At 38.7% G+C, this 27,685-nt stretch overlaps 1 protein-coding gene across 10 annotated transcripts in view; it reads right to left on the reverse strand.

Annotated features, from left to right (window-relative positions):
* EYA1 (EYA transcriptional coactivator and phosphatase 1) overlaps positions 1 to 27,685 on the reverse strand; it is a 179,954-nt gene that overhangs the window by 39,558 nt on the left and 112,711 nt on the right. For all 10 annotated transcript variants that reach the window (XM_043484052.1, XM_043484062.1, XM_043484053.1 and 7 more), the window contains one exon: positions 7,059 to 7,148. In XM_043484052.1, the coding sequence (XP_043339987.1) occupies positions 7,059 to 7,148 (90 nt within the window). The remainder of the gene's footprint in view (positions 1 to 7,058; positions 7,149 to 27,685) is intronic.

Raw genomic sequence — 27,685 nt, forward strand, 5'->3', positions numbered from 1 at the left:
TCCAGAATGCCTTCCTGCTGTTCCCGGTGCTTCTTCCCACCTTCCTGGCTTCTTTACAAATGTCCTCTCTTCAAAGACACCTCTTCCCAAACATCTCAGCTAAAGATATCCTAGTCTGCAACATCCCTTATCCAATTACTCTTCTGATTTTCTTCCTACACTTATCTCTACCTGAATCTGTTTTATTTACAATAAAAGTGTTTATTTTCTACTTGCCCTCCAGAGTGCAAGCTCCATGAGGACAGTAGCCTTGATTTAATCATTGCTGCATCCTCAACATCTACAACTGTGCTTGACACCTAACAATTAATAAATATATATTGGCTAGTAAATGAAGTGTCTCAGTTTTGGAGCATCACAGAGAAACAGCATTTATAACCTCCAAAAAAACATCCAGATTGGCAACATTTTAATGGATTTAACTCTAGTTATTTTATAAGTCATAAGTGCTAAAATCATAATCATACAGTATAGTATGATTTATTTTGCTGACTGTTTATTTTTGAAGTTATATGTTGCTGCTCAGTCACTCAGTTGTGTCCAACTCTTTGTGACCCCATGGACTATAGCTCGCCAGGCTCCTCTGTCCACAGGATTTCCAAGGCAAGAATACTGGAGTGGCTTGCCACTCCCTTTTCCAGCAGATCTTCCCAACCCAGGGATCCAGCCTGTGTCTCTTGTGTTTTGTAATAGCAGTTTTAAAATTTCCCTCCAATTTCTTCAACATTCCATACTTTAAGAAAAGTTAATAAACTTAATTAAAAAAAAATATTAGGTTTACGGCAAAACTGACCAGAAAATGACAGTCTCCATATATTCCTTGCTCCCACACACGCATAAGGTCCCCTACTGTTGACATCTCACACCAGAGTGGTACATTTGTTACAATCAATGAACCTATATTGACACGTCTTCACCACCTGAAGTCCACAGTTTACATTAATGTTCACTTTTGGTGTAGTACATGCTATGGGTTTATACCCACCACTGCTGAATCATACTCAATAGTTTCACTGCCCTAAAAATCTTCTGTGCTCCACCTAATTCATCTCTCTTTACTCCCACTCCCTGGCAGCTAGCTGATCCATAGTTTTGCCTTTTCCAGAATGTCAAACAGTTGGACTCATTCAGTATGTAGCCTTTCCAGATAATTTACCATACATTTTAAAATCAAGGCTACACTGTACTGTACAGTCTATTTTTAAAACTTGGAATTAACCATGAATATTTTCCCTATATTTAATAAGCCGTTTTAAAACAATTTTCAATGAGGATGTATCATTAATCACTATTCATCTATTTTAGAATTTTTAAAGTATTTTTATATTTTATTGGTGAAAAACAAACAACCAAAAAACTCCAAAAAAACCACTATGTGAGAGATACAGCGTGGGGTTGAGTGGATTTCTAGAAAGCACTGAACCTGAGTTAGGATCTGCCACTCAGTAGCTGTGTGGCCTTAGATAAGTTTTGTTTTAGCCACTCTAAGCTTCTCTTGGATAATCTATAAAAAGGAGATAATACCAGTGCTCCTATCATAGAAATACAAGGGTATTAACTGGAATAACGTATGTAAATCACATAGGACAAGTGTTCAGTAAGTGTTTATTATTCTATCGATTCTCTGCCTATAAGTGTTTTCTTAGAATAGAAGTTAAAAGTGAAACTACTGAGTAAAAGGATCCGTACATTAAGGTTCTGACGTATTATCATCAAGCCACCTTTCTGAAAACTGTACTAATCCATACCCTTATCAGTAACATAAGTGTTCATCTCACTGCACTCTAGACCATATTACTGATTTTAAATCTTTGCTAATTTGGTGGGCAAGAGGCTGAACACTCACTCTGACATTTTTGACTACTAAAGGTGAAATCCAACATTTTTCTTTTCTTTATATGTATTGAAAATTCAAACGCTTTTCTCTTGTGAATTATCTGTTTACGTCCTTTGCTAATTTCTTTAGGTTTTCCTTAGTGCACTGCAATAATACTTTTTATTGGTTAAAAATAATTTTTATTTTTTTTTAATTTTGTCTTTTAATATTATCTATGGTTTTCAAAAATAGTGTTTGTTTTCTTCCCTGACTACAAAAGAAATAAGTATACGTTATAGAGAATTTGAAATACACATAAAAGAGTAAGAAAATAATCAAATCTCAAACTGCAGATAAAAATAATGTTAAAATTCTATAGAACATCTTTCAATCTATTTTTGCTCCTCCATTAATTCTAGGTGAATTATACTTTTCTATTAAAAAAATCAACTTCTAAATTAGCTTGCAGCTCCTCCACTTTTAGAAGCACAAACATTAGGACAGAACACTTCACTTGAGATCAAAAGTAATTAGCATTGGCATTCCTTCCTTTGAAAGAAGATTCTTTTCCTAGCTAAAAATCAATTTCTTAACAAGATATCAAAATAATTAACACACGATAACCTAAATTTTAAAGTTATCCAAGTTTATCCTAGTTATTCTAATTTATCCTAAGTTTAAGTTATAATGAAACCAAGGGGCAAATTAAATTCTTTCCTTTATAAGAAAATTTACTGCAGCTTACTTCCTTTCAAGTATGGCATTCCATTCAAGTGTGATGCCCTTCCTTGGTCTTTGAGTTATCAACCCCAGGTCTATTGAGATCAGAACCTTAGTCCCAGGCCTTTTCTTAATAAAAAATTATGAAAACGAGCAGCTATAAGAGGAAATGCTTTGAAAATCAGACCTGGGACAGGAGTCCACACGTCAAAGGCCCAAGAAAGGACTGTGGCATTGACATTGTAGAGCTCAACACCAAAGAGTCCTCTGGCCTGTCCCAACTAACCAACATGCTAGGAGTGTGAGGGAGAAAGTTGCAGCACAGCTCCACACTTGACTAGGAGAACATGGTGTGCACAACCCCAAAGACAAGAGGTGGGGTCCTTCTGAAATGGAGCAGGACCCCATGGTCCTCGCCCCCCATGTCCTCTGCCTGCCTTTTTGCCTGTGGAGAAACTAGCTAAAGAATAAGTTTAATCAGACAAGTGAGAAGGTGCAAAAATAAAGGAAAATAGTCAAAGGAGACTAAATAACAACAATGTACTCATTAAGCATAGTCAAGGACCTTTAGTTCCTTCTCAAGGGCTATAGGTATCCTGTGAGCTGTCTTAGAGACACTGAAACTCCCACCAGACGGAAGAAGTTAACTACTTGATGACCAGACTGTAGCCATGACATGAGCTGCCACAACTCTGAGAACCGGCCTCAAGGAAATGGGAACAAACTGACCTTGGAACTGAAGATTAACTGTATCTAAAGCAATCAAGATGAAGTGGATCAGTCAACCGATGACCAATTTCAAGATGACTGCCAAAAGTAACTGTGCTGTTTCTACATGTAGCCCCCCACCCAGCCTATAAAAGTTCTTGCCCCCTGATTGTCAGTGGAGAGAAGTCGGCCTATGGACATGCGTCCACCCTTCCCTCGGTTGCCACCGTTGAAAATAAAGCAAACTTTCCTTTTGACCAACCTGGCCTCTTTATTGGCTTCTGAGCAGTCAGCAGCCAGACCCCACTTTCTGTTACACTTCTGTTTCCCCACCTTGACCCCTGTGGTCTGAGAGAAAGATTCTCAGAGGCTACCACGTTGATACAATATCAGTTTGGATGGCAACTGTAATGTCAGTGAGATGATACTACATAACATCAGACAGAAAATTCAACATAAACGTGTGCCTTATTTTTCCTTAGACTTACATCCATCTTGATCAAATATCTTCCTATAACTGGAGAAATCCAGTAGGAGAACCAAAACAAAAGGCAAGTTAAACTGAAATGTTATCATATTCAGAAGGCCCATCACCTTTCAATAAATACCCAACAGAAAGAGCTCTTTCTCCATTCAGTTAGAAAGAGACACGCTTTACTCAAGAAGCTGGAAAAAAAATCCTCCAATATCATACTGTCATTCATAAAAAATGACTTTCCATAATAAGCATCATAGGATTGCACACAGAGATCTTTGGTAAAATGATACAGAGGGCATTAGACGTGGACATAGGAAAGCCAGGAGTGCATAGAACTCAAGTCTAAACCCTTCTCTGGCAGGGTGGGGGGCTAGAATAGTATTTTCTTTGATAATTGTGTCTCTCTGTCACTCATGTTCCTTCACATGTCACGTATTTTTAATGGCTCAAAAAACCAATCTTTCTCTTTTTTATTTTCTTCCTTAAGTGGCAACAGAATTAATTTAAATTATGACTGCTTTTGTTAAAAATTGTCAGTAAGTGAGATGACAAGATTTTTAAAACGAAAAATGGGTAACTTTTTAACGCCTTAAAGTACAATGAAGATATTTGTAAGTTACTTTAAAATCATATCTAAAATTTCCCAACTAATATTCTAATTAGCACCTTAAGCAACTATTTTGATAATGTAAGAATTGTCACTGGAAGCTCCTCACAGTGTATTTCTTTATTCAGCATCTCTTATAAGTCACAGCTGCAAACTAACCAAATTATACAGACAGGCTGGCAAAAAGTTAAAATTTTTAAAGAAAATGAAGCTACAGTCAACAATCAGAGTTCAGAAATCACACGTCAAGCTAACCAACAGACTATTAATTTCCTTAACATTACTTGAACTTTAAATCTTCAAAAGCTAAAAACATGTAATTAAAATATATTAAAATATTAATGCCCCTTACCACAGTGCACTGCTAACTGGACTGTGAAATCAGGCATTACCACATCATTTTTGCCTGATGAGATAATTTTGGTTTTCTAAAGAGTATTAAACTAATACATTTATTTTTGCCAGGAAATAATTTCACTCTTCAGTTTGAAAGAAACAGATATTTGAAGTGACCATTCTCAGCTTTGTTGAATTACAAAAATATAAAATGAAAGATTGAAATAAGTTTAAGAACCAATTTATTTTTTAAACATTGTGCAAATCTAGAGCAATGGCTGAGTCCTTCATATATACTTTTGCTGATACCTTTATATTATTCTCAGGTAAAATAATGTGAAGTCAGCTTTGGTAAAGTTAACAAGCTTAAATAATTTTTCACTATTGATTTTTATATGTGGTTGAATTAGTCCTTTGTCCTCTTTTCTACCTGACTTATAAGAAAGAGTCCTCAGAATAAAATCTGGTATTTCAGTATCTTTATGGATCCTTAGTTCTTCTCCTTTTTTAAAATTTAGGCTTATGAAAAAACTACATCCATCACAAACCTAAACTAGAACTTTTAATATATACTTTTATTTCAGACCTTCTCTGTATAGTTCAGCGTGAATAATGTTAGTAAACAAATAAAAATCTGACTGTATTACATCCAAACTGAGTTTGGAAGCTTCTCTGTCTTATATTACACCAAGTTATTATTTTGCCTAACTTCTCACTCTTCAGCACATAGTTCTGGCATTGCACAGACTAGCTTTGGCATTTTTAAGAAGGTAGAGTTTAAAAACAATAGAAAATTACTGCTAATTTCTTCTTATTTTTTTGCTAGGAAATTAGTTTATTTTTCATTTATTTTTTTTCCATTTATTTTTATTAGTTGGAGGCTAATTACTTTACAATATTGTAGTGGTTTTTGCCATACATTGACATGAATCAGCCATGGATTTACATGTATTCCCCATCCCAATACACCTATTAACAACAGTAAGATTAACAAGGCTGAATCCAAGACAAAATATCAATCTAGTCTGTATCATTGGAAACAAAAGGAAACCCAAGAAAGGGATTTTAATGTATTAGTAAAATACAGAATTTTTTGGTGCTGTTCTCTTATGAAGGGAATCACAACCAAAAATCAGAAACAGCTTTTGAAAGTAAGTATGATTGTTAAGTTTTTCTAAAGCAATTAGGAAATTGTCACTCCCTTGGAATATTTCTACCTTAAAAGTAGTAAGGCCTTACATGTAATTTCCTTAAGGAAAGCAAGCACATTAAAATGCCAAAAAAAAAAAAAAATCTGTATTTTATTCTATGTATAAAAATAAATATTTCACTAAAGGAATGGGGGGAAAATGAAGCACATTTAAATAATTTCATTGCACTGGAAGTTGCCAATTCGTCTGTGAGTAGTTTCACTGCAGATGAAAAGAAATCAAAATACAGGACAGATGTTGAACAAACCGCATTTAAATTCTGTCACACACCAGCATTTTTAAAATGATTTTGGCTCATCTATGAAATAAGGTGCATTTTGCTTGATTTTGAAAAGGGGAAACATCAGGAAATATTTAAAGGCCAATTGCTGCCAATTAACTTTGATCAGTAAAAGTTCTACTTGAATCTTTCAGATTCTTCTCCTGTCTGAAATAACATACATTTATAAAATCTAGCAAAACAACAACCTGATGATTAATGCCTCTTGGCAGCCCTACCACAAGCTTGCTTAATAGCAGGATTTAAATAAACAACTATCTCTATCAAGAAGAGAGTGAAAACAGGCTATTTTCTCATAGTGTAGACATGAAAATCAATATTCTTTATTCTGAAAAATGCTTCCAACCAAGATCAGCATGTTCATCACTACCTGTAACACATTTTACTAGCCACTGTACAAAAATTTCCTCCCAAACTATAAAGGACAAATAAAACCATCAGCAGTTTGACATAAGGAATCCTGGCAACCCCGAGTAGAGGCTTGACTAAACTGTTATATAACCAGCTGGACTAGCCTGACAGAAAAGCACCTGACTCAATATGATAAGAGTCTGACATGGATAACATATAACATATGCAAGGATCACTAAAGGTAACACATCTCAACAGTGATTATTAACTGAGAAATCTGTACTTCTGATAATCAACACAGTTTAAAGATTCTTGCCACCAACTGTTAATCCATATCAATGGTTCCACAGAATCAAACTTTGAAATACAACAACCAAAGTAAAGCAAAACAAATTCCACGAAGGCAAAACACATTACCATATAATCAATAATTACGTTACCTCACCACTCCAATTGTATGTTCAAAAAATAATATTCCACTGTTATTTCAGGACCAATCACCCGTTTCCAAACATGCAACATGAAGAGTATATAGAAGAATCATAACTTACTTCTAAATCATTAAAAAATAGATGTGTGTCAGCCAAGTTGAAAATCATTTCTTCCATCCGCAGTCCAAGGGAAACTGAAGTAGGTGGATCCTGAAAGAAGAATTTCACAGGTCAAGACCATATCTACATCAGAGTACAGGAAATAAGGGGTCTCATCAAGAGGGACTTTACATCAGGATAGGCCACAAGACCTGGGCTCCAGTCTTTGTCAGATTATGTGGTTTATTCTGTATTTGGACTTCAGTAACTTATTTCATTTGAAAAGTACCTCTAATGTTGTTGGTACTTTGCCTAACAAAGAAAATAACTTGCTGTTTATAATAATACAAAAAATATAAACTCCAGGGTTACTCAGACATATAGAGTGGAGGAAATTCACCTTCACACATCTGTTTCAGAAGCAAGGAAATCAGTGACTCAGGAAGACATGTTTTCTATGTTCCACTATAACTCATATTTACTACTGTGGGCAAGAATCCCTTGGAAGAAATGGAGGAGCCCTCACAATCAACAAAAGACTCTGAAATGCAGTTCTTGGGTGCAATCTCAAAAACGACCGAATGATCTCTGTTCATTTCCAAGGCAAACCATTCAATATCACAGTAATCCAAGTCTATGCCCCAACCAGTAATGCTGAAGGAGCTGAAGTTGAACAGTTCTATGAAGACCTACAAGACCTTCCAGAACTAACACTTAAAAAAGATGTCCTCTTCATTATAGGGGACTGGAATGCAAAAGTGGGAAGTCAAGAGATACCTGGAGTAACAGGCAAATTTGGCCTTGGAATACAAAATGAACCAGGGCAAAGGCTAACAGAGTTTTGCCAAGAGAACACGCTGGTCATAGCAAACACCCTCTTCCAATAGCACAAGAGAAGACTCCACACATGGACATCACCAGATGGTCAATACTGAAACCAGATTGATTATATGCTTTGCAGCCGAAGATGAAGAAGTTCTATACAGTCAGCAAAAACAAGACCGGGAGATGACTGTGGCTCAGATCATGAACTCCTTATTACCAAATTCAGACTTAAATTGAAGAAAGTAGGGAAAACCACTAGACTATTCAAGTATGACCTAAATCAAATCCCTTATGACTATACAGTGGAAGTAACAAATAGATTCAAGGGACTAGATCTGAAGACAGAGTGCCTGGAGAAGTATGGACGGAGGTTCACGACATTGTACAGGAGGCAGTGATCAAGACCAGCCCCAAGAAAAAGAAATGCAAAAAGGCAAAATGGCTGTCTGCGGAGGCCTTACAAATAGCTGAGAAAAGAAGAGAAGTGAAAGGCAAAGGAGAGAAGGAAAGATATACCTATATGAATGCGGAGTTTCAAAGAATAGCAAGGAGAGATAAAAACCCTTCCTCAGTGATCAGTGAAAGAAATAGAGGGAAACAATAGAACAGGAAAGACTAGAGATCTCTTCAAGAAAATTAGAGATGCCAAGGGAACATTTCATGCAAAGATGGGCTCAATAAAGGACAGAAATGGGATGGACCCAACAGAAGCAGAAGATATTAAGAAGAGGTGGCAAGAATACACAGAAGAACTATACAAAAAAGATCTTCATGACCTAGATAACCATGATGGTGTGATCACTCACCTAGAGCCAGACATCCTGGAATGTGAAGTCAAGTGGGCCTTAGGAAGCATCACTATGAACAAAGCTAGTGGAGGTGATGGAATTCCAGTTGAATTATGTCAGATCCTAAAAGATGACGCGGTGAAAGTGCTGCACTCAATATGCCAGCAAATTTGGAAAACTCAGCAGTGGCCATAGGACTGGAAAAGGGCAGTGTTCATTCCAATCCCAAAGAAAGGCAGTGTCAAAGAATGTTCAAACTACCGCACAATTGCATTCATCTCACACGCAAGCAAAGTAATGCTCAAATTTCTCCAAGCCAGGCTTCAACAGTACATGAACTATGAACTTCCAGATGTACAAGCTAAATTTAGAAAAGGCAGAAGAACCAGAGATCAAATTGCCAACATAGGTTGGATCATCAAGAAAGCAAGAGAGTTCCAGAAAAACATCTATTTCTGCTTTATTGACTGTGTCAAAGCCTTTGACTGTGTGCATCACAATAAACTGTGGAAAATTCTTCAAGAGATGGGAATACCAGAACACCTGACCTGCCTCCTAAGAAATCTGTATGCAGGTCAGGAAGCAACAGAACTGGACATGGAACAACAGACTGGTTCCAAAATGGGAAATGAGTATGTCAAGGCTGTATACTGTCACCCTGCTTATTTAACTTATATGCAGAGTACATCATGAGAAATTCTAGGCTGGATGAAGCACAAGCTGGAATCAAGAATGCTGGGAGAAGTATCAATAATCTCAGATACGCAGATGACACCTTATGGCAGAAAGTGAAGAACTAAAGAGCCTCTTGATGAAAGTGAAAGAGGAGAGTGAAAAAGCTGGCTTAAAGCTCAACATTCAGAAAACTAGGATCATGGCATCTGGTCCCATCACTTCATGGCAAATAGGTGGGGAAATAGTGGAAACAGTAAGAGACTTTATCTGGGGGGGCTCCAAAATCATTGCAGATGGTGACTGAAATTAAAAAACGCTTGCTCCTTGGAAGAAAAGCTACAGCCAACCTAGACAGCATATTAAAAAGCAGACATTACTTTGTCAACAAAGGTCCATCTAGTCAAAGCTATGGTTTTTCCAGTAGTCATGTATGGACTATACATGACTGTATAGTGAGAGTTGGACTATAAAGAAAGCTGAGCGCTTAAGAATTGATGCTTTTGAACTGTGGTGTTGGAGAAGATTCTTTAGAGTCCCTCGGACTGCAAGGAGATCCCACCAATCCATCCTAAAGGAGATCAGTCCTGAATATTCATTGGAAGGACCAACGCTGAAGCTGAAACTGCAATACTTTGGCCACCTAATGAGAAGAAATGACTCCTTGAGGAAGACCCTGATGCTGTGAAAGACTGAAGACAGGAGGAGAAGGGGACAACAGAGGATGAGATGGTTGGATGGCATCACGGACTCAATGGGCATGAGTTTGAGCAAGTTCCGGGAACTGGTGATGGACAGGGAAGCTTGGCGTGCTGCAGTCCATGAGGTTGCAAAGAGTGAGACACGACTGAGGGACTGAACTGAACTGATAACCCATAATCCTGGGCTTCCCAGGTGGCGCAGTTGGTAAAGAATCCGCCTGCCAATGCAGGAGATGCAAGGGACACAGGTTTGATCCCTGGGTCAGGAAGATCCCCTGCAATAGGAAATGGCAACCCACTCCAGTATTCTTGCCTGGAGAATTCCATGGACAGAGGAAGCTGGTGGGCTACAGTCCATGGGGATGCAAAGAGTCGGACATGACTGAGCACCCACAATCAACAATATAATCCATAAAGTGTCTAAAACCACTGTCACAACTACCAGAAAATAGATACGATAAAGATAAATTTCAGAAGGACAGTAAAGAGCAATTTTACTGCAGATGGTAACTACTATTATTTTTTACTTATTCAGCCTGTACTTATTCAGTGTACTTATTCAGTACACTCAAAATAGGAAGTAATGGCCACTCTGACCAGCTGGCACCATGCTAACTCAGAAGGTTGATCTTGACATTCTTGTGACACTATTTAGTCATCAAACAGCCAGTACCACACACACAGGGGAGCACCAGAATCCTCAACAGTGGCTTCTACTCAACACTTCAAGCCTTTGACACTAGTGATAGATGGTTTGTGTCACACAACCTATATCCTGATGACATCTGCCAGCATTGAGATGGGGAGTGTGGAGGTATTTAATGTTGTTACTATGTTCAAAATGCATCTCACCCACGAAGCAACAATGTTCACGGTGAATATCCTGCCTGTGTGTGTGTAAGTCACTTAGTCATGTCCAACTCTTTGCAACCCCATGGGATGTAGCCCGCCAGGCTCCTCCGTCCATGTGATTTTTCCAGGCAAGAATACTGGAGTGGGTTACCATTTCCTTCTCCAGGGGATCTTCCTGACCCAGGGATCAAACCTGGGTCTCCTGCACTACCGGCAGACTCTTTATCATTGGAGGTACCAGGGGAGACTGCATAGTTAGTGAAAAACAAATAAAAAATTCTGGAAAGTACAAGGATATAATGTGAGTTTCTCAAGTTTTTATTGGCATTCTAACTGCAATACCAACTTTTACCTTTATGGCATTTAAAAATTTTCCAAAGAACAATAATTTCTGATCTACTACTTTATAGTCACAGCAAACCTTTGGATGTACAGGTATCATTTAATGAGAGAAATTATGACTAGAGAAATTACACCTTCATGTCGCCCATCCATCTGGCTTGGGTGTACTATGTGTATCAACCAACTCTGAGTCTTAAGAGTAGAGAACAAAAAACTCAGAGAAAGTAATAATCTTGCTTCCTAATACTGTCCAACATAAACCTTGCCCATTTTCTCTATTGTCTTCTAAACACACTGTCTTCATTTTAAAGCTCAAAACTTGCCTGTGTTTTACCCCCTACCCTGCAAGCATCTGAAGTGCATCAACAACCTAAAGCCCCATCTTCTCATGGGCTTTGAGATATAGCAACAAGTGGAGGAAGAAGAGCCTAGACCCAGGGGCCAGGCCCTACCCTTGCTCTTCTACTTTGGTGTCTTTAGCTCACTAAGCCTCAGTTTTCTCATCTAATAGATGGCTAGATAGCAAATATGGGATAAAATATTTTATCCCATAGAATAAAAAAAACACCCTCCATCTTTTAATTTGACACAATCATAGGGGCTTCCCAAGCAGCTCAGTGGTAAAAGAATCCACCTGCAATGCAGGAACTATAGGAGTTGTAGGTTGATCCCTGGGCCGGGAAGATCCGCTGGAGGAGGGCATAGCAACACACTCCAGTATTCTTGCCTAGAGAATCCCATGGACAGAGGAGTCTAGCGGGTTACAGTCCACAGGGTCGTCAAAAGTTGGACATGACTGAAACAACTTAGGATGCATATGTGTTTATACACATGGGAAAAAGGAGGGGCCTGGGACTCACTGGGTACAGCCATGGGCCAATCAACTGTGGCCAGGGAGGCAGAGTTAACCCCATCCCTGCAGGACCCATCCCACTAGCTCCTGTCCATCCCACCAGCACACCCTCAGCTCCAGCACCTGCACGCTCTACCTTTGCAGGAGTCCCAGAGAAGCACAAGACGCGGTCTGGGGAAAGACAGCAGGATGGTACTGCTAGCCTCAATCCCCCTTCCCCACAGGCCCTCTCTGCCAGCTGACTGGCAGTGGAAAGGAGGCAGAAAATACATCATTGCCAAAAATCTGGGGTGAGATTGGCAAAAGGGCAAAGCAAATACCCCAGGGCTTTTGTAAGAGGGCATACAGGAAAGAAAAATACTTAGGCCAGCAAAGTGTCCAAGAGTTGTGTGTGGAGGGACAAATAATAACACTTCCCTCAAATTTCCTGTGCAATCAGATGAACCTATTTGTGAGGCAGGAATAGGGACACAGATATAGAGAACAGATACGTGTACATGGGGGGAGGGGAAGGTGGGATGAATTAAGAGAGTAAGATCAACATATATACACCATCAAGTGTAAAATAGATAGCTAGTGGGAAGCTGCTCTCTGGTGCAGGGAGCTCAGCTCAGGGCTCTGGGATGACCTAGAGGGGTGGCACAGGGGTGGGAAGGAGGCTCACGAGGGAGGGGATATATGGATACAGCTAGCTGATTCACTTTCTTGCTAACACAACATTGTAAAGCAATTATCCTCCAGTTAAAAAAAGAAAGAAAAACATTTCCTGTGCAATGATTTAACCTTGATCAATCTTCCCCACGAGCTACCACCTAAAATCTATGAAATTTCATAGGCTGTAGAAGAATTAAAAACAGTTTACCAGTGAGTAAAGAAAAAGTCTTATTGAATCTTGGTTTTATAGGAAAATTGCTCACTCACAAGAATTCCAAGTAGCAATAAGTGTGCTAGAAAAAACAAATGCTCAAATACAGCCCAGAGCAGAATGGACCAGCAGGGAAAGTTCAAACAGTTGTTTCTGAAACAAAACACCTGACTCAGGTGTGTCCTCCCTCTCCTTGAGGCCAATAAAAATACACTGACTTATCTCATAACCACGTCAATGAATCTTTTTATATGGCCAGGCGGAAGAGACACATGGCAATTATTTAATTGGCAATTCTAGAATTTATGTGCCACGGTAGCGTTAGTTCTGAAAAATGATTATTTCTCCTTGATATGGTTGCTTATTTATACCACCATCAAAAGAATTACTCTATTGTTTGTGAATATATAGCATACTCTAACTTTTCTTCATAAATTACAGTAATGACCTGCGAGTCAGAATACTAATAAATTTTAAAGGCTCATTGAGTCTTGTGGTCAAATACAACACAGATGTTGGCCTTATTTACCTCTTAATGCTTTTCTCTTCTGTTATTAGCTGTCATTCCTTAAGTTTTCATACCTGCCAATCCACCATACTATTAGGAAACATTACTACACCTAAAGAAGAGTCTGATGATGAACTGGAATGGAGGAATTTTAGAATAGCAAAGGGATTGAGTCAAAAGCAGTATTCCTCAAATACGTTAAAACAATCAATAGGGGGGAAAATCATTATATACTACGATCTAGTAACATCTCTCTCTGTCTCACACACACACACACACACACACACACACACAGCTGAAATGCGTGCTTGGCAAAATGAGACTTTCCATACTGTGTGGAACATATTCTGCCATTTTCCATTTTATTGCCCATTAATGTGTCGAAGTCTATAGTTTGAAAAGCAGAATTCTAGAGCACATGTACTTTTGATTTCAGAGATAGGAAAACTTATTTGCAACTGTGTTATGATTTGCTTGTGATGCTGGGAAAGACTGAGGGCAGGAGGAGAAGAGGGTGACAGATGATGAGATGGTTGGATGGCATCACCGACTCGATGGACATGAGTTTGAGCAAACTCCACAAGACAGTGAAGGACAGGGGAGCCTGGCGCACTGAAGTTCATGGGGCCAAAGGGTTGGACGTGACTGAGCAACAACAGCGCTGTGAGGGTGCAAAGTTGTCCCACCCCAAGTGTTCTACCTGCTGGGAGAGCAGACAGATAAACATGGTCACAGACTTATTCCACATTCCAGCAACTGGAGTTCTCATATCAAGATTAGATTCCATCTTCCTAGTATAATAAGCTTTTAGTATTTTCACATTTTCCCAACATGCCTGATAGAAGTCAAATGTCACAAAAGCTAACATTGAACAGTTAATAAATGAGTCGCAGCTTGATGGCTTATTTTGGCATACTTAGAGGAAGAAAGGGAAAAAAACACATTTTTTTTTTTTTTTGGGAAAAACACATTTTTTAAGACCCAAACTGCGACATTAAAATCACCATGTCTTTGGCTAAATCTTACTTTTCTTGTGCTTTGCAGTAACAAATTCCAGAGATGCATTATGAAAGAGTGGTTTTCAAAACACCATTTTTGCTCTATCACTTTTGAAAAATTATTTAGAACCTTGCTTCCACTTCAAAGAAATATTTCATTTTAAGTAAAACTTGTTGCCAAATGTTCCCATTCTTCTCTGAATTTGACTCCTCAGTGGTATTTGCCACTCCCGTCTAATTTCTCTTAACATTTCTCCTTCTCTGATGTCTGTAATATCACGAATTGTTTTTCTGAGCATCTTCCTACAATCAGATTATCCATTCCCTATCCCTTAAGTGATGTCATTTCCTAGGACTATTTTCATCTGTTCCTCATTCTATTTACACTGCCTACAGAACCCACATACTCACACCTTCAATCACCACCCCCATTCCCCTCTATTAAACCTTAGATCTCATTTGTAGGCCCATATATCAGTCACCTATTGGTCATTGATACTTGATGTACCATGCTGTTGTTCAATCGCTAAGTCATTTCTGACTCTTTGAGACCCCGTGAACAGCAGCATGACATGGTTCTCTGCCCATCACTATCTCCCTGAGTTTGCTCAAACTCATGCCCATTGAGTCAGTGATGCCATCCAACCATCTAGTCTTCTGTTGACCCTGTTGTTGTCTTCTCCTCTTGCCCTCAATCTTTCCCAGCATCAGGGTCTTTTCCAATGAGTCGGCTCTTCGCATCAGGGGGCCAAAGTATTGGAGCTTCAGCATCAGCCCTTCCAATATACCCTAGAGTACTTGAAACTCAATGGGCTGCAATCTGGACTCATCATATTGCCCATATTAAATGAATCACAACCTCCTGCTGCTTGGAGCTAGAATTCATACCTTCCTTATATTCACCACCATTTTCTTTTTCCCCAGGCCCATGTCTCTTTATAACTATCTGCAGTAGCCTCTCTCACTGGACCGGTCTTCTCAGGTTATCAGTATAAAGACATCAAGGTCTCTGTTCAACCCCCATGCCCACATCCTGCATCCTTGCACAGGGCTTCTCCCACTGACCCTTCATCAGTCCACAGTTTTCCTCCCTGACTTCTCTCAGACAGGCTTGTCAGCTTCTGGGTACCACAGCTGTATGTGCTCTTGTCTGTGGCAGAGTCAATACCCTGTATCTTTCTCCTCCATCCTTGGGACCATGCATAGTGCCTGCCCAGGGCTTTCCCAAAGTTCGGTGGAGAAGTAAATGAATGACAGCAATAAACAGCAAGTATTTCAAATAATTCTAAGAAAAATTATTAAATGTTATCTTTAGTTAGTGTCCAGCATCAGTATAAAAAAAAAAATCCTAGGTACTTAGCTTAGGAGGAAAAATGGGTGTTTGACTCCCAAAATCATTCTATCTATCTAAATACTATTAAACACATTCATTCATAATTTGTACCCGATTAAAGAGCAGCTCATTTTTAGAAACAGCTGCTTACAAAGCCTTTCTTATCTATGTGATGCACTAAATAAGACTAGCCAAAGAACAGCATACAATTATTTATATTTTAAACTCATCAGTGGTATGTGTTAATACATCTTGTGAAATATATTCTCATATGCTCTGCAACTTAGTTCCCTAGTAAAAACTGAATAGTTCAGTGAAGCGGCTCAAATAGAGAAAATATAATCAAATATTTTATCATTTTTGTTTAATGAAGAAACACTGTAAACTTACTATAGCTCTTATGCTCAGGAAATTCTACTAGCTGTTCCTTGCCAAATCAAGACGAACAGTATCCAGCACCACACACATACACACACAAACACACACAGAGGAATGAAATGTAACCCTGATCTTAAATTATTTTGATATGATATTCAATTTCAAAGCAACTTGAATGATAAATATAAAAAGAAGATGGGGTATAGATATACAATGGGATTCTAGAAAGAAAGAAAGTGGAAGTTGCTCAGTCATGTCCAGCTCTTTGCGACCCCACAGACTGTAGCCCGCCAGGCTCCTCTGTCTATGGAATTCTGCAGGCAATAATACTGGAGTGGGTTTCTATTTCCTTCTCCAGGGGACCTTCCCAACCCAGGGATTGAACCCAGGCTTCCTGCACTGCAGGCAGATTCTTTACCGCCTGAGCCACCAGGGAAGACTCAGCCCTAAAAGGTATGAAATAAAGCCATTTGCAGCAACATGGATGAGCCCAGAGACTGTCATACTAAGTGAAGTAAGACAGAGAAAGAAAAATACCATGTGATATCACTTAAATGCGGATTCTAAAAAATGATACAAATTAACTTATTTACAAAACAGAAATACAGACTCACAGACATAGGAAACTTATGGTTACCAAAGGGGAAAGGAGGGTGAGAGGGAGGGATAAATCAGGAGTTTGGGATTAAGGGATACACAGCAGTACATATAAAACAGATGAATAGCAAGGACCTACTGTATAGCACAGGGAACTATAGTCTATATCTTCTAATAACCTATAATGGAAAATAATCTGAAAAAGAATATATGTGAATATTTATATATACATATATATATGAATCACTTTGCTATACACCAGAAACTAATATAACATTGCAAATCAACTACACTTCAATTTTTTTAAAATGGCAAATGTCTGCTTAAAGTCATGAAAATAAGGTGAAGGAACTCACTGCAAGGCTAGGCTACTCAAGGTTGCTTTGTGTAAGTCGAAGATGGTTATGTCTACTGAAGAGAAAGCAATATTATACAGAAAAGTCAGGTCCAAGTCTAAAGCAATTCTTTTGCTCTCATCCTCTATCCAGTGAATCCCACAGCCTCAAGATCTTTTTTCTCCTGTTTCTAGAACACAGAACTGCCCACAGAGACAAAAGTTACTATCATCCTGTATCCAAATCATCAGCATCATCCCTGGCCATTGTCATTCTTTTATTCTCTTCCTTGATTTTTTTCAGCCTGATCACTGCCATTTACACTAGATCTTCATGGGATGAAAATGCTTTGGAGAGAAGAAACTCTAGACAAAATCAGTGCATAGAAATGCTGAAATACCACTAAATTCACCTTTTAGGGAGATTCATGTGTCAGTCTTGAATTAATACGTTGACAGTATATACACTACTGATACTATGCATAAAATAGATAGCTAAACCTAATGTATACCTCAGAGAACGCTACCCAATGCTCTGTAGTGGCCTAAATGGGAAGAAAATCCAGAAAAGGGGCTATATGTATATGTTATGTATATGCATATGTAATGTATATGCATATGTATATGTAATGTATGTGCATATGTATATGTGTTATGTACATGTAATGTATATGTTATGTATATGTAAAGTGATTCACTTTTCTGCACAGCAGAAACACAGCATTATAAAGCAACTACCCTCCAATAGAAATTGATTAAAAAAAATAATGTGAATTAAATGAAAGAAAAGGCTGTTTATAAGTATATGTGAATATTAGAACACTGGAAGACTAGGATATGGGCTCTGTCGACTTGTTTTGTCTTACAGATGAGCTAGGGCATTTGATAAGCGCTTCCCTGGCGGCTCAAGGATAAGGGATCCACGGGCTAATGCAGGATACATAAGAGATGCAGGTTTGATTCCTGGGTCGAGAAGATCCCCTGGAGAAGGAAATGACAACCCACTCCAGTATTCTTGTCTGGAAAATCTCATGGACAGAAAAGCCTGGCAGGCTACAGTCCACGGGGTTGCAAAGAGTCAGATACAACTTAGCCACTAGACAACAACAATGTATGACTTAAGAGACTAAACAACAACAAAGGGCATTTGATAAGCTTCAGGCATCATTAAAAATGCACTTTTCAGTAAGCACAATCCACAGCAACTCAGAAATTTGATTTTGCCAAGACTCCACCACCAGACAAAGACACTGTTGTGACTGTAGGACTGTGTCACTGTTTCTAAATTTCCATCTAGGAATTCTCTTAGGATGACGAGGAATGAAACTCCTTTCATCAGAGCTTATGAGGATGCCATCCAGTTCATCTCTTGACTGAACTAGGTCTAACACTAGTCCACACATAAGGCATTGGCAGGGGTACATTTTTGCTACATGTCAAAGAAATGGAAGGAGTTTCTTCTAAGATAATTGAGTTCCCAACCTGTAGGCATAAAGGGTAGAAGGATACCAGAAGTGTACATTCTCATGGTGGTCACACCATGCACTTTGCAGTCATAGCATCTAGACTGAAACTCTCACTTTACCATTTACTAGCTCTGTGGTGGGCAGTTCAGTTACTTAACCCCTGGACTTCAGGTCCCAGATCAGCAAAATAGGAATACAACAGGTTTGCTTGAGGTTTTAAATTGATGATATATTTAAAGTTCTGAACATAGTACCTAGCAAGTATTAAGCTGCTGCTACTACTACAGGGTGGTGGTGGTGGTATTTTATCTCTATACTATAATAATAACTGCAGATCAGTCCAAACAGGGGACACCATGTCCCTACTACAGAAAGGTACATGAACATTCTGTGTTCAGACTGGATGTGCATGCTTTTTAAAAATAAGGTCACCCCTAAATTCCTCATGCCAATATTTTTGAGGTGATTGTGTTTTTAAGAGACCAATCATCGGTAAAGCTGATGTGTGTGGATGTTAAACTGGGAACAGGCAGTGTGACCGCTCCCAGGAGCAGTGCGCCACTGGTTCTCCCAAAAGATGCTAACCAAGCTTCTTATCACTAAGAGCGATGATTCCAATTCTAGGAAACCAGCAGAGGTGTCGTCCCATACCCTGAAGATCTAGGAATGGAGGGGAAGGCACTGTCATTCATATAGGATCCAAGCACTACACCAATTCCATAGAAATCCAAAAATGCTCTTTAAGAAAAAAGCAATTACCTGCACAGCCAAGCAGTGTGATCTCCGTGGGTGGGTCACCTATACCTATTAGCTTACACCCTTTAATCATTAAAGGGTTAGATTTGTGGACAGGAACTTAAGCAAAGCCCAAATCCATTGTTTATAGTCCAAATGACTTGGCAGAACAGGTCATGGCAAAATCTTGCTAAGCCCAAGCTTATCAACAAATAGCTGGTAGTGACAAAGGGCAATAAACCATAATTACTGAGGTACATTCCAAATGTAATACGTTCAATGTAGAGTCCCTGAAAATTTTCAGGGTTCACAAAATGACTTTAGCATTTGAGGAATACATAATTCAAAGAGGCCTTGTTTGTGGTAGGGTCAAAGAATAAATCTGTGGGAGTACTTTAAGAATATCAACATCATATAAAATTATCTGCTACTATAACAGGAAAGAAAAGTAGGGTCCTTCTAGTATAGTTGTTCAAAAAATAGCAACTCTGATTGGAGTCATGTGACCGATGACCAGGGAAAGGTATTCCACTCCTCAGCTCCCATGTAAGCACAGCATCCTTTCCCTAATGTAAATAGTTGGTTACTCCCAAGTTAAGATTACCATGTATATGCGTTATACATGAAAGTGAAAGTCACTCAGTCATGTCTGACTCTTGTGACCTCATGGAACTAGTCAGTCCATGGAATTCTCCAGGCCAGAATACTGGAGTGGGTAGCCATTCCCTTCTCCAGGGCATCTTCTGAACCCAGAGATTGAACCCCACTCTCTTGTACTGCAGGCAGATTCTTTACCATCTGAGCCACCAGGGAAGCCCATGGTGGCCACCATATATATTGTAGATAAACCTCTGCTAGACACTTACACAGAAAATGCCCAAGGCTAGATTTAAGCTTCAAGGAGCAGAATTGGATTTACCTTTAAAGTTAGCCACCACGCATCAGGCACACCTACAGATTAATCATATTAGTTCACTGGCTCAGAGCTGTAGCTGGTAAACTGAAATTCACCATGCTGTTGAAAAGATAAGGAATGTGGCATCTACTTGAGCCACTAAGGATACCTATCTGTCTCCAAGAGGTGACCAGGAAGCCTTAACAAGGATCTGCACTAATACTGGAGAGATATTGAAGGAAAGAAGACACTTGAGAAAATCTCCAAATTCAGAAAGCGGTTTAGGTTCATCTCAAAACTGCTTCAAATCAACCCTGAATATTCATTGGAAGGACTGAAGCTGAAGCTTCAATACTTTGGCCACTTGAGGCGAAGAGCCATCACTGGAAAAGACCGTGACGCTGGGAAAGGTTGACAGCAAAAGGAGAAGGGAGCAGCAGAGGATGAGATGGTTAAATAGCATCAATGACTCAACAGACATGAATTTGGGCAAACTCCTGAAGATAGTGAAGGACAGGGAAGCCTGGCGTGCTGCAGGCTTCATGCGGTCACAAACAGTTGGACATTGCTTAGTGACTGAACAACAACAATACCTCACCAAAAGTAGCTATGGGCTAGTATGTATAAAAAACACTTACTCTTTTTATTTCTTTCATGGGTCCACACATACTTGGTTCTGCTGAGTTAATGAATTTATGGTTTAAAAACCCCTCAAACTGGAGTTTTCTCCTTCCTAATCAACTTTGGGTCAGGGATTTACAGGATAATTGAGAACATTCTACAATGGCTTGTTAAATGAGACTGTTCAATCAGAATGTGGAAGTTTAAAAAAAACAGAGCAACCAGACATTACACATCTCTTATTGAAAGATTTACCCCACCCATGAAATCTTGTCCAAAACAAACAAACCAACCATCAAATCTAAATCTAATTCAGCTTCTGGATCTAGCTACTGATGTGTAGGAAATACAGAGAACAGAAGACTATGTGATAGAGGGACACAATGGAGATGCAATCAAGAAAACCCACTGTCAGGAATGCTACAAGAGAGTTGTCTGATTATTTTAACAGATATACCAGAGGTTAAAAAAAAATAGAGTAAGTGAAAATGTACTAATAAAATACATATTAAAAGACATACAATAAACTATCAAAAAAAAATTGGGAAAAACACTTTATAAACTAGGAACAGGAGATAGAAGGAAACTATCTCAATACTATAAAGGCCACATATGAAATGCCCACTAGCAACAACATAGTGTTTAAAGTCAAAATGCTTTTCCTCTATGCACAGGAACAAGTCAAGGATGTCATTTCTATTTGACATAGTACTGCAAGTCCTAGACAGTAAAATTAGGTAAGAAATAAAAAACATCCAAATAGGAAAAGAAGAGGTAAAATTATCTTTATTCACAGATAACATGATCTTATACAGAGAAAATGCCAAAGAGTTTCTAAAAACTGTTAGAACTAATAAATGAATTCAGCACAGTTACAGGATAAAAAATCAGCACACAAAAATTAGCCGCATTTTTATATATCAACAATGAACAATCCATAAAGGAAATTAAGAAAATTTCACTTAAAATACCATTAAAAGGAATAAAACACTTAGAAATAAATGTAACAAAGTAGTCAAAAGACTTGTATACTGAAAACTATAAAATGTTGCTGAAAGAAATCAAAGAAGATACAATTAAAAGGAAAAACAATTCATCCTCACAGATGGAAGACTTAATATTAAGATATCAACACTACCTAATGTGACTGACAGATTTAATACAATCTCTATCAAATTTTTGTGTGTGTTAGTCATTCAGCCATGTCCAACTCTTCGTGACCCCATGGAGATATACATATACAGCCCACCAGGCTCCTCTGTCCATGGAATTCTCCAGGCAAAAATACTGGAGTGGGTTGCCAATCCATTCTCCAGAGGATCTTCCCAACCCAGGGATCGAACCTGGGTCTCCCACATTGCAGGCAGATTCTTTACCATCTGAGAGAATATTTTCAGTAGATCAAATTTTTAAGGGGATTTTTAATGGTATTTTTTCTTTTTTGCAAAACCAGAAAAATCCATCCTAAAATTCATATGCAATCTCAAAGGATTCCAAATAGCCAAAACAATCTTGAAAAATAAAAACAAAGTTGGATGTCATACTTCTTAATTTCAAAACTTAATCATAAAGCCACAGCAGTCACAACAGGATGGTATGTAGAGAGGTGGATGGACGGAGAGACTGTCATACAGCATGAAGTGAGTCAGAAAGAGAAAAATGTCATATATTAATACATAGATGTACAATCTAGAAAAATGGCATAGATGATCTTATTTGCAAAACAGAAAGAGAGACACAGATGTAGAGAACAAACATGGATACCAAGGGAGAAAGGAGAAGGATGGGAAGAGTTGGGAGATTGGGATTACCATACATATATAAATATATACACACATACATATCACATATACATATATATACACACACACACTTGATACTATGTATGAAATAGATGACTAATGAGAACATACTATATATAGCTCAGGGAACTCTACTCAATGCTTTGTGGTAACCTAAATGGGATGGAATTCAAAAGAGAGGGTATATATGTACATGTGTAGCTAATTCACTTTGCTCAACAGCAGAAACTAACAACACTGCAAACCAACTATACTCCACTGTAAATTAACTGAAAAAAGTCATTTATAAAGACTGACATAATGACAGACACAGGGACTACTGGCATGCAACAGAGCTCAGAACCAAATTCCCACACATATGGTCAAATGACTTTCAAACAGAGCGCCAAGATTATTCAATGAGGAAAAGATAGCCTTTTCAACAAATAATGTTGTGAAAACTGGATATCCACAACAAAAGAATAAAGTTGGATCCTTACCTTACACCATATACAAAAATGAATTCAACATGGATCAAACACCTAAACATAAGAGGGAAACTATAAAACTCTTGGAGAAAAACACTTTCGACACTGAATCTGGCAAGTGACTTCTTGGCTATGATGTGAAATGCACAGGCAACAAAAGGAAAAATAGATAAATGTGACTACATCTAAGAACTTCTGTGCATCAAAGGATCCAATTAACACAATGAAAAGGTAACCTATGGAATAGTAGAAAATATTTAAACCCATATCTGATAGGAGGTTAATATCCAGAATATACAAAGAACACCTACAACACAGCCATTTAAAAAAAAAAACCAACAACCAGTTAAAAAATGGGCAAAGAACTTAATAGCAATCCTGGTGGTTCAGCTGGTAAAGAATCTGCCTGCAATGAAGAGGCCTGGGTTTGATCCCTGGGTTGGGAAGATTCCCTGGAGAAGGGAATGGCTACCCACTCCAGTATTTTTACCTGGAGAATTCCATGAACAGAGGGGCCTGGCAGGCCCCAGTCCAGAGGATCGCAGAGTCGGACATGACTGAGGGACTTTAACTTTCAAAGATATACAAATGATCAGCAAGCACATGAAAAGATGCTCAACATCACTAATCATTCAGTTCAGTTGCTCAGTCGTGTCTGACTCATTGCGACCCCATGAATCACAGCACACCAGGCCTCCCTATCCATCACAAACTCCCGGAGTTTACTCAAACTCATGTCCATCAAGTCGATGATGCCATCCAACCATCTCATCCTCTGTCGTCCCCTTCTCCTCCTGCCCCCAAGCCCTCCCAGCATCAGGGTCTTTTCCAACGAGTCAACTCTTTGCATGAGGTGGCCAAAGTATTGGAGTTTAGGGAAATGCAAATCAAAATCACTATGAGATACCACCTCACACTCACTAGGATGGCTACTATAAAAGAACTGAACAATAACAAGTGTTGATAAAAATATAGAGAAACTGGAACCCTTGTGCACTGTTGGCACAGCTTCTATGGAAAACTGTATGGTAATTACTCAAAAAGTTAAGCATAGGATGACTATGTGATCCAGCCATTCTACTTCTGAAAGTCAAAGTGAAAGTTGTTCAGTTGTGTCTGACTCTTTGTGACCCCATGGACTGTACAGTCCGTGGAATTCTCCAGGCCAGAATACTGGAGTGGGTAGCCTTTCCCTTCCCCAGGGGATCTTCCCAAGCCTGGGATTGAACCCAGGTCTCCTGCATTGCAGGCGGATTCTTTACCAGTTGAGCCACAAGGGAAGTCTAATTCTACTTCTGGTACCCAAAATAACTAGCAGCAGGGTCTCCAAGAGATATTTATACAGCCACTTTCATAGCAGCCTTATTTACAATTGCTAAAAGGTAGAAATAGCCCAAGTGTCCATTGACAGATGAATAGATGAAATGAGGCATTCCCATACAATGGAGTATTATTCAGTTCAGTTGCTCAGTCATGTCCAACTCTGCGACTGCATGGACTGCAGAATGCCAGGCTTCCCTGTCCTTCACCATCTCTCAGACCTTGCTCAAATTCATGTCCATTCAGTTGGTGATGCCACCCAACCATCTCGTCCTCTGTCGTCCCCTTCTCCTCCTGCCTTCTATCTTTCCCAGCATCAGGGGCTTTTCCAATGAGTGGGCTCTTCACGTCAGGTAGCCAAAGTATTGGAGCTTCAGCTTCAGCAGCAGTCTTTCTAATGAATATGCAGGGTTGATTTCCTTTAGGACTGACTGGCTGGATCTCCTTGCAGTCCAAGGGACTCTCAAGAGTCTTCTCCAGCACCACAGTTTGAAAGCATCAATTCTTAGGCGTTCAGCCTTCTTTATGGTCCAACTCTTACATCCCTACATGACTACTGGAAAAACCATAGCTTTGATTATACAGACCTTTGTCAGCAAAGTAATGTCTCTGGGTTTTTAATATGCTGTCTAGGTTTCTCATAGCTTTTCTTCCAAGGAGCAAGCGTCTTTCAATTTCATGGCTGCAGTCACTATCTGCAGTGAGTTTGAAGCCCACAAAAATAAAATCTGTCACTGTTTCCATTGTTTCCCCATCTATTTGCCATGAAGTGATGAGACCGGATGCCATGATCTTCGTTTTCTGAATGCTAAGTTTTAAGCCAGCTTTTTCACTCTCCTCTTTCAACCTTCTTCACCAAGAGGCTCTTTAGTTCCTCTTCAGTTTCAAAAATGAAAGGAATGCTGACACATGCAGAAAACACGAATAAACCTCGAAGACATTATGCTAAGTGAAGTAAGCCACTTACGAAAAGACTAATACTGTGTGATTTTACTCATGTGCGGTAGTCAGGAGAGTCAAAATCAGATACCCATACTAAGTGCAGTAAGTGAGACAAGGACAAATGTATGATACTGCTTACACGTAGAACCTACAAAACGAAACAAATCAACTTATTTACAAAACAGAAATAAATAGACTCACAGACATAGAAAACAAACTTACAGTGACCAAAGGGGAAGGGGAGGAGAAAATTAGGAGCATGGGATTAACAAATACACACCACTATGCATAAAATAAACAGTAAGGATTTACTGTTTAGCACAGGGAATTACATTCAGTATCTTATAATAATCTACGATAGAAAAGAATCTGAAAAAAAATCTATGTACACACACACATATATAACTGTACATCTGAAACTAACACAATATTGTAAATCAACTATGGTTCAATAAAAATAAAGAGTAATCAATATTATAGAGACATAAAGTAAAATGGTGGTTGCCAGGTGCTGGAGGGAGGGGAAAATGGGGAGTTATTTAACCATATAGACTTTCAGTTTTACAAGATCAAAAGAATTCTGGAGATTGGCTGCACAATAATGTGGATCTGGTTAATACTACTGAACTGTATACTTATGAACTATTAAGAAGGTAGTTTGTTTTACTATAACTTAAAATCAAAATAGAATTGGAGAACTGTAGCTGTTGCTTAGACATTTAATATTAAGAAACTATTAATTTTGCTAGACAGCTAACGTCCTGAGCTCTAGCTACCATTTCTATTCTAAAAATTCTTTTAATGGAGTCTTAAATATATATTGAAATACAGACAAATGAAATAATACAATCTTTATTTGAAAAATAATCTTCCAGCAGACCCAGGCAGGGAGGGATGTGGTAAGGACACAGATGCAACAAGATTAACTAGGATTTGATAATTGTTAAAGTTGGCAGAGGTTACACTGGGTTTCATTATATCAATACTATGTCATCTATTTTTGTAGATATTTAGAATTGTCTATACTGAATTTTTAAAAAATAGGCAAAAATATTCACTGAGACAAGATTGGTTGTCTTCTGGTGGTAAAACTATAGATTAAAAAACATTTTGAAAATGTAAAGCACACTCAAACCATACTTTTAAAGTGACCTTTTTTTTTTTTTTTAAGTCAAAGTTCCAAAAGCCTTGCAGAGTTCTCAGCATATCCTCTTTTATTGAAAAGAAGATGCTTGGACATGGTTGTTCATCTGTATTCAGACTTAAAGAGATTTGGAGTATACATAGGATGTGTGTCTGACACTGCTTTGTCTGTATTAAAGCTACTAATTTTTGTCAAAGGAGATGATGGCCTTTTCCAGGAAGCCAGGGAAACTTCTATTTAATACATTTATAATTGAAGCCAGAGGAGCAGTATGGTCACACTGCAACACTGATTGGCTGCAAAGGAGAATTCCCGGTGTAATTTAAGAATAGCAGTAACCCTAGAAACATCTCATTTAGGACCTCTGGCATTTAGATTTTGGTTGTGTAGCTCCTGATCCTTTTTTTCTGGCTCATGATACTAGTGTTATCATTTTACATCCTATTATTGGCCTTTTCTTACTAGTTAAGTGACTGTAGTTACCAGAGAACACTTGTCATGAGTAATACAGAATACTTGTTTCCTTCCTAAGATTGTTATTTCTTTAGATATTCTGTGGCTTCCCTCCTTGTGGGTTTAGTGGTGTTGGTTTAGATCAGCCCATGAAGGACTGCTACTGAAGATTCATTCATTTCCTACTATCTCCTTTATTAATCTAAAAGCTCCCTGAAGCCAGGGATTCTGGCTAGACACCTATTACACCACTATGTTGTATTCAAGAAATTATTAAGGACGGACTGTACTTTTTCAACTTTTTATTTTGTATTGGGGTATAGCCGATTAAAGGACGCTTACTCCTTGGAAGGAAAGTTATGACCAACCTAGATAGCATATTAAAAAGCAGAGACATTACTTTACCAACAAAGATCTGTCTAGTCAAGCTATGGCTTTGCCAGTGGTCATGTATGGATGTGAAAGTTGGACTGTGAAGAAAGCTGAGCGCTGAAAAATTGATGCTTTTGAACTGTGGTGTTGGAGAAGACTCTTGAGAGTCCCTTGGACTGCAAGGAGATCCAACCAGTCCATCCTAAAGGAGATCAGTTCTGGGTGTTCATTGGAAGGACTGATGCTGAAGCTGAAACTCCAATACTTTGGCCACCTCATGCAAAGAGTTGACTCACTGGAAAAGACCCTGATGCTGGGAGGGATTGGGGGCAGGAGGAGAAGGGGACGACAGAGGATGTGATGGTTGGATGGCATCACCAACTCG

The sequence above is a fragment of the Cervus canadensis genome, chromosome 12 (genome assembly GCF_019320065.1).
Source record: "Cervus canadensis isolate Bull #8, Minnesota chromosome 12, ASM1932006v1, whole genome shotgun sequence".
In the NCBI taxonomy this organism is placed as follows: Eukaryota; Metazoa; Chordata; class Mammalia; order Artiodactyla; family Cervidae; genus Cervus; species Cervus canadensis.